Source organism: Drosophila hydei, unplaced genomic scaffold (assembly GCF_003285905.1).
Source record: "Drosophila hydei strain 15085-1641.00,03,60 unplaced genomic scaffold, DhydRS2 tig00008124-arrow-arrow-pilon, whole genome shotgun sequence".
NCBI lineage: Eukaryota > Metazoa > Arthropoda > Insecta > Diptera > Drosophilidae > Drosophila > Drosophila hydei.
In genome coordinates, this window is record NW_022045834.1 from 670742 (window position 1) to 679582 (window position 8841).

Below are 8841 nucleotides of genomic sequence, written 5' to 3' on the forward strand. Positions count from 1 at the left end.
GGACAAACACACACACATACATAGAGTGAGACACCCGCACTTGCACACACACTTGATTCAGCATGTGTACAAATACTCACGCTTAACAAGCTGCTCATTTTGCGAAATTTTCTACTTCACAGATCTTCGAAGCGAGCAAACAAATGAATAAAAAGATAAAAATGATTATGAAGAGCGGGAGGAGAAGATGATGAAGAAGGGGGCAAATAACTACAAATTGTGAGTCAGAGAGACATAAAGATTGCAGCGGTGCCGCAGTGCGGAGAGAGTGGGAGAGGGAGGGAAGCGAGCGCGAAGCAGGGCCGCAACTTGTTTGGGCATACGAAAAGACGAAACAAAAAAGGAAAATAAAAACAACTTTAAAAAGCAAAAACTTGTCATGTGAGAAAAAAGCAACAACAGAAACGGAAAACAAAAACATTAATGAATGAGCTGGCGAGAGAGCGCAGAGAGTGAGAGTGTGGGAGAGTAGACAAAGCTCTAGCCGTCACTGCCGCTGCTGCTGCTGCCAACAGGTGAGCGCAACGCAAAGCTAAAGCCGTCGGTTGCTCAGTTGAACATTTGCAGTCAAAGCCAGAGGCGGCACGAGTGCTATACAGCGCTTGAAACGTGTGAGAACGGAACACTTAAAGCAAAACGGTAAAAGGGCTTTGGCTGAGCTGAGCACTAGCTGAGCGGCGAGCACGCCTTAGAGCCAAGCTAAGCTCGGCTTTTTGCTTTTGGGTGTGCCGAGGCAGTGTGACGAGAACGCGTGAGCGGCCAACACGTAAACGACGCGCTGTGCGCTGCGCCTAAAACAAAATTAAAATACAAAACAGAAAAAACTCAGTTAAAAATACACAAGCAACAGCAGCGGCAAGTCAAGTGTGAATTGTTATTGAGGTTATGTAAGCGGCAAAAAGCGAACTAACAAAACGCTAACACAAAGCGTATTCGCTCAGCGAGGCAAAACACGTTCAATTACAACAATTTCAGACACGCGTCAACATCGCACATTCCTTAAAACTGTAAAAAAACTTAAAAGAAACCTAATGGAGCACGACGCCAATGCACAGGCGCAGGCGCAAGCGTCGACTGCGACAGCGACTGCGATGCAAGCGCACCCGCTGCAGGATGTGCCGCTGAATGATAGCAGCGGCGATATGGCTGCAGCTGATGACGTACAACTGACGACCAAAAATTGGGTTAAATTCGACGACGAGGCAGACAGCAGTGAAAAAAATAATAACAGTAACAGTAACAGTAACAGTAACACTGGCGATGCCAGTGCCACACAACAACAACAGCAGCAACAAAACAAGTTAGCTCTGCCGCCACCGCCGCCGTCTGTGGTCAGCAGCAACAACAAGCGACGTGCGCGCTCGCGCAGTCCCAATGAGCTGGCCACTGCTACAGCAAGTTCAGCGCCTGTGCAGGTTAGTCTCTCTTTTGATCTCTCTCTCTGTCTTTTCCGCTCTCTGCGCCGCTCTCTTTTGAGTGTTGCTCTCACGTGTCACCGCTGACCCAACGCAACGCAATGCATTCCAATGTATCGCACAGTCTGCGTATATTTCTTTACTCTCTTTCCCTCTGCGCTTTGCAACCACCACTTCGTTTTCTACGCGTCGGGCCCTGTCACCGCCTTATCGCTGCGTTTCTTTACGTTTTCGTCAGCCTAATGGAGTTGTTAGCAGCGGTATATTACAGCCGCTTCTTTGTCTGGCGTTTTCATTGATTATTCTTTTCTGTCACGTTGCAAGCGCTTAACAAATGAAGTAAGGTTAGGGTTTCTGCCTGCAACAGTGGGCAGCAAGACCTATCTGCGTGCAACAAGCATTGATTACTCATCGTCAGGCGACACGTCATACTCTCAAATGCAACGGGCTTGCTCATTAAGTTGAGGTGTACGCATGAATGGAGTCAGTGCATTAATGTGTACAGTCAGTACTTTTTGTTTGTGTGCGCTTTACTAACTGTATTTTTTGTATGTAAATCTCTATCTCTCTCTCTATATATATATATTTATATATATATATATATATATATATATATATATATATATATATATATATATATATATGCATTGCAGTTGTTAAGTTTTATCAGCTCTAATAATTTAATTATTATTCGAGTGCTGAAAAATATATTAGATATACCAATAGAATATGCTGCAATGACACTTGTTGATCTTAATGAAGATTATTTATAAAAATAACTGAAAAAAATTTGAAATATAAAATTGCTTTGCTTTAATTGTTATTTAAAATGTAAAAACGTTGCTTTGAACAAAACAAAATATATATATATATATATATACTGTTCATATATATATATATATATATCGACCAGGCACCTGACTATGCTTAATAAATATAAAAATCATGTGCAAATAGCTATATAAACAATTCAGTCATGGAAATACGCCTGTCGGCAGGTGTAGAAATATGTTTATTTGTTGTTGCACATACCTGTACTTTACCTCGATTACCTTTCTCGCTTATTGCCTTTTGCAAGTTCAGTATCTGTTTGCTCCGCTTCTTCATTATTTTTTCTGTCATATCAGCTCTGAGTGAGATAAAAAAAGTAATGTAAACAGAATTTCTGCATTTGTTTAAATATTCCGCCAGCTATTATTATTTTAAAAGAGTCAATATTTATTTGTTGCTTTTTTATTTATATTGCTTTTTTCGCTTGTCTCCGGGTTTTTGGATAAGTTAAATTACAAATCCACCCAGACACGGGCTGTCAACAGAGACAATATAAATACGGGGGAAAAAAGAGCTTTGGATGCTTTTTTAGAAGTACTTGAAATGGATCATAAATAAATGTCAAAGAGAAAACTGTTTTTCGATTAGATTACAATCTATTTGCTTAAATTTTGAAATGTTTATATATATAGAGTAAGTAAGCAGGCTATAATATGGGGTATGCTATTTTGACACAGTTTATTAGCATTTAAAATTCGCATTGAAGTGCAATGTATCTAGGCAATAAGAAAACTTGTAGCAGTATATATAAGCATATATATATATATTTAAATATATATATATATATATATTTATATATATATATATATATATATTTATATATATAAAAATATAATTATATATAGATCAGTCGCTTGTATAATAATTAATATTAATATAGAATTATTATATTAAATAGTTCTAAATTATAATTTTAAATATGTAGACAAATAAAATTTTATTTATTAAAATTATATTAAATTAAATAAATAACTAAGAAAATAATTTTGAGTAAACAACATTCAAAATAAATTAAAGTTATTTATTTAAATTATTTTATATATATTATATATGTATTATATTAAAATATAAATTAAATAATCTTATTTATTTGATATTCAATTTAATTAATTTTTGAAATATAATTTAAAAAAATTTATTTAAAATTCTATCAAAATAATTTAATTAATAAATTAAAGTTTTGACAAATTTAAGCATTTATATATAAATCATCAAACTTAACATAGTTCAACATTTTACAGGGCATATCGTAGTCGTGCAACTGAAATCGAACACGATTTTTTGTTTACATTCACTTATCGGATTAGCTGCAGAACGAAATACATAGAACATATAGAGTATATATAGTATATATTTACAATATAAATTAAATATTTGAGCTATAAGAGGAAATTGTTTAGTTTTTCAGTAAATAAGTATGAACGATATAATATATATATCAAATTTATATACATATTCCTTGACCTTCAGAAATTGTGCATTAGTTTTAGCCTAACGAACTTGAAGTTAGATAATTATGGCAGCATTTTATAGCACGCTACAGATCAATTATAGCAAAGCTCGACTATTGCGCGTCTATTTAAGCGTGTTTTATATTTCGTTTGCCTCTGGCCCCCTGCGACGAGTTGCCTTTTAGAGCCCAGTACGCAGCTCTCCATATCCGCTGAGCTGCGTACGTGCAAAATGACAATTTTCATTTTTTTTTTTAGCTTTAGCTTTGGCTGTTGCTCAATCTTTTGCTTCTGTTTGTTTCTGTTTTTATAATGCCCGCTGCAAATCAATAAAATTGATTTTCTCTTGCATATTTGCATAATTCTCCCTTCCCCTCGCTCTGCCTCGCCCTATGTCGCCCTCTTCTTCCCTTTTCTTTAGCTTTAGCATTCGCTTTGTCTTAAGGCCAAGAACATTAACCCATTGTTGTCACATTTTACAGCGCTCTGCAGTTTCCTCAACGACAGCTGGCTCGACGCCATTGCCGGATGTGACGCCGGCTGTTCTGACAACTGAGAGCACCCACGTTAATCTCAATGCATCCGGCAGTGGCAGCACTCCGCCCCGCCACCCACTGCAGCTAATAAACCAAAAAGCTACTGCAGCCGCAACAACTTTGGCTTCATCATCAACTGCAGCAGCAGCAGCAGCAGCTGCAGCATCGGTGACCGCTACTCATCCAAATGGCAGTGGTGCCAACAGCAACAACAACAACAACAACAACAACAGCAGCAGCAGCAACGGCGCTAATGCCAACAGCAAAAGCATCTCCATTCCAGTGGATCAAGCCTCCGGAATGCGCACAATTGAGTTGTCAACGGGTCGCATACGTGAGGGTTTCGGTAAGTAAAGCCCAAGGGAGCTGCGAGCTACCAATGATAATGACAATGATCGTATGCAGATAACTGTATTTAAGTAATTATGCTTTAAAGATACAATATCTTTAGTTAGAGAAAGATTTCCTCTTTATGATTGCCAATTGTCGAAATTGAATTGAATTATCTTGAGGGAGACTGAGAGAGAGAGAGGTGAGCGTGACACCTGCTAATGCCGTATTCTTCCCTTTTCCATCCACACAGCTAATGGCGATGTGATTGTCACTCTGCTGCCGGCCAACACGAAATGGCCATGGATAACGCCGGCCATATTTCGACCGGAGCTGGTGCCCGAGGAGCTGATGGCGCAGGGCTTGACGGTAAGCGAGCAGTCAATCAATCAGCCGTCGCCGTTGCCGTTGCCGTTGCCGTTGCTCTAACTCGCATCACTCTTTCCAGCTGACTGTGGAGGACTATGTGAATGCAATGGAGACGCTGGTCAACGACTATCGCTTTACAGTGTACAACATTTGCTATAAGCGCATACTCGTCTGCTGGATACTGTTTGCGTTCGCTGTGCTGCTGGCGCTGCTCTTCTCTGGGCTGCAGGGCGTGGCACTGTTTGCCTTGGGCGTCGGCTGGCTATTCCTCAATGCGGCTGCCATATTTCTGTGCATGTGGGTGAAGCTGCGCCTGTCGCGCGGCCTGGAGAAGTGTTTGGCGCGCGTGAATAAGCAATTGATGCGGCACAAGATACTGCTGGTGCTGGACGATCGGGGTCGCATCTCCTGTCACAAGGTCAACCTGTGCTTCATGTACTTCGATGCGACGCAGTGTGTCAGCTTTTTGAACGAATTCCTCGAGCACACCGAACAGAATGGCGGCGAGGCCATCAAGGCGGGCTGGGAGGCCAAGCTGGATATCGATGTCAATGATATTGTCATACAGGGCACTCAGCCGATGCGCCTCTCCCGCAAGCAGGTGAGTCGGGCAGCCCAGTAGAGCACCTGTGAACAGGCTGTGCTCAGTGCTATGCACGCTTTCATGTTGTAGTCGCAGTTGAGACTGATTCTTCTCTTGCTTCTCTTTTACTCGCATCTGCTTCACACCATCTTTCTCTCTCTCTCTCTGTACATTGATCATGCATCATGCTCACGCATTCTCTTTTTTGTCTCTCACGTGCACACACTCACACACACACACACGCTGAACAAATGCTCACAACTCTCTTTAGGCCTTTGCCCAGGAGCTGTTTCTCAGCTATCTGCAGCGCTGGGGCAAGGACTTTCTGCGCCGCCGCCTCGATTGGACCGTGCAGGAGGCGGGCGTCCATGAGACACCACGACATCTGCAGTCATCGATTTGCCCCTGCCAATACGAGGAGGAGCTGCTGCGTAACAAGATCAAGATCAGTCTGCAGCATCGTCAGTGCTGCGGCGTCAACTGCATGGGCTGCTGGCTGTAACGATAACAATAACGATAACGATAACAACCACGTCCACTGCTGTTTGTGTATTATTCTTTTACTTTCCGTTTGATTGTACGATTAAAAAAAGCTGTTGAAAACGAAGCTCCAATATTTTGACTTTATTTTAAAGGAGAGTCTTCTATATGTACTAATATTTTAGGTGCTTTCAATTTATGTTTCAGCCAAAAAGTATGCAGCACAACTTGTCCATGTCTCTTCACACTTATTACTCATACGCACTGTCTAACCCGCACTCTGCACTCTGCCCTCTTCGCATCTAAAACCCTAACTTTCCTCAACTCATTTGCAGCTTGTATCTGACTTTCTATATCTAAACAATCTATTTACTTAGGAGCGCGGCCTGCAGCTGTTTTTGCGCTACGGCTCGCGCTGGGGCATGGAGGCGCTGCGCGGCCTGGTCGATGTGACGCCGCTGGAGCCCGGCCGGCATTGCGGCCAATTCCAATGCCCTTGCCAGTACATCAAGGAGCACTTGCAGTGCAAACCGCGAGGCAAGTTCAAGTGTTGCAATTTTGTACATTGGGTGTTGGCATGTGAGCGCTACGATTACTAAAAAAAAAAAAACAAAAACAACATAAAATATATATGTATATGTTAACATGTATTTGTGTATATACTAGGCATGACTGCTTATGTTGCTCTAATGAATTTGATTAATGCAGGTGGCCAATTAATACCAAGTCACTTGTTAACCTGGCTAAATACCAAACAAAAAACCAAAAATACCAAAAATTTTGCTTTGCTTTTAGACAAGTGCTTTTCTATCAAAAGAGAAATGAAAAAAGAAATTACAAAACAATTTCTCTCTTTTCAGATGTTAGTCCCTAAGTCAAGGTAATATTTTGGTAGTTTTTGGCATTCTTTATACATATATGTAATAGCTTAACCCATTTAAACCTAGTTGATATATTTCCAATTTGATTTTCCTAGTAAACTCTAAGTATATATATATATATTTCTTTTTTATGAAACAACTGAAAACACAGTTCACATAAACAGCATGGGACAGGTAGTTTGGACACGTTTTTCCCCCTTTGGCAATTTTGTATGATTTCTGATATATGCATATATATATATAGACACTTACTAAGCCATTTCGATTTTATTAAAACTTAAATTATACTTTAAAATTTAGCAAATCCGATTTTCGCTTATTTTTTCATTCTGTATTTTGACTTGAGTTTGTCTTTTATGAAATTAAACTGTAAATTGCATTTATTCTGGTGTCATTTATAATAAATCCTTTTTATTATTAAATGTTTTTGATAATTGTTACCATTATTGTTCTTGTTATTGTTATTGTTGTATATGTTTCAGTTTCTTTACATTGGTTTTCCTTTTTATTTTTATGTATTTTGGGTGTTTTTTACTGAACGCCTTTTACAGGTTATCCATGTGCTTGCATTGTCTATGGTTCGGATCCCAGTTTTCAATATCGTTATTAGCATTAACAGTTATATATATATATATATTTATATATATATATATATCGTGCAATTCGTTTATCATTTAACTACATTATTTAATAACTCTGCAAACATTGTGCAATTCAGTTTTCTGAACGTTCTTAGTTTTTTTAATATTAAATAAAATTTATAAAAGAGTTTTAATGTAAATTATTCAAAATTTGTTTAATTTTTTTATGGTATGCACAAATTGGTGATTAATTTGAATATGTTTTTTTTTTAATATATATAAACCAAATATAAATATTTATTTATGTAATTTTCTATGTTAAATTTACTACATTTAAAAATAGGTGATAAGTTAAATATATGTTATTTATACAACTTTAGGCCATCTTAGCTCGAGCGTAACTTTCTCTGAATTTCTTTAATTTTTAAAAGTTCATAAAAAATATCCGAGAAGCAAAAAAATATAAATAAAAATAAAAATAAAAATAAAATAAAAATATATAAAAAAATATAAAAAAAATAAAAAGTTAATTAAAAACTGTATAAATATTATAAAATATCTATATAAAAATATAAAATGATTTATAATCATGTGATAAATATTAAAAATATGTTAAATTAAAAAAATAATAATATTTTAAGCTATCTAAAGAGAATAACTTTCTTTAGGTTTGCTTAATTTAAAAATATTTATAAACTGCAGAAAAAATAATATAAAATAATACAAAAATAATAAAAATAATTCAATCATTTTGAAAAATATATAAATATATTTTCTATTAATATATAAAAAATATATAAATTGATTTATTAACGATTAATGATCATAAAACCAACACAATTTGATGACGAGTTAAAACTTATTGGCAGCAATCTGAAACCTAAAGCTCCTTGTACTTCATTTTTTTTAGATAGCTTCACTTTACAATAATGATTTTTGAAAGGTATATTTGAGGTATTGAAATTTTAATATAAATTTAAAAAAGAGGAATCCCTTAAAATATTGGAATATACTAAGTCTTTGCTTCTAAAGTTCCCTTTAAATATTTATTAAAAAGCCTTAACTCTAAAGTAACGGCAAAATAAATTAAATTAATATTTTGTATAAGCTACAGAAAATATAAAAAAAAGTGCAATATGCATTTAGTAAATAAACAATTACAAACTGTTGGCTCTGCACTTGGCCAAAAAAAGAAACAGAAGAAAAGTTTGGCCAACACGATGTGTGTGTGTGTGTGAGCCATTTGCAGTTTTCCACAATTTGCCACAATTATTGCATTACTTTTTATAGCATAATTCAAGTTAACGTTTGCCGCATTTAAGCCACGTTTCATGTTGGTAACAAATTTGTGAACAACTTTGTTTGCCATTTTCGTATTCGTTTT

At 36.7% G+C, this 8841-nt stretch overlaps 1 protein-coding gene across 3 annotated transcripts; it reads left to right on the forward strand.

Moving 5' to 3' along the window:
• Positions 1-417: 417 nt before the first annotated feature.
• Positions 418-6884, forward strand: LOC111600426. Of its 3 annotated transcripts, XM_023316512.2 has the most exons (6): positions 418-1415; positions 4180-4579; positions 4817-4932; positions 5012-5533; positions 6373-6532; positions 6856-6884. In XM_023316512.2, exons 1-6 carry the CDS (start codon positions 1032-1034, stop codon positions 6867-6869), a joined length of 1596 nt encoding a protein of 531 aa, XP_023172280.2. In that variant the 5' UTR covers positions 418-1031; the 3' UTR covers positions 6870-6884. The 3 variants fall into 3 exon arrangements, with proteins under 3 accessions (XP_023172280.2, XP_023172279.2, XP_023172277.2); XM_023316511.2 differs by lacking the exon at positions 6856-6884 and having other exon boundaries at positions 6373-6638; XM_023316509.2 differs by lacking the exons at positions 6373-6532; positions 6856-6884 and adding an exon at positions 5787-6137 and having other exon boundaries at positions 421-1415.
• Positions 6885-8841: the final 1957 nt, after the last annotated feature.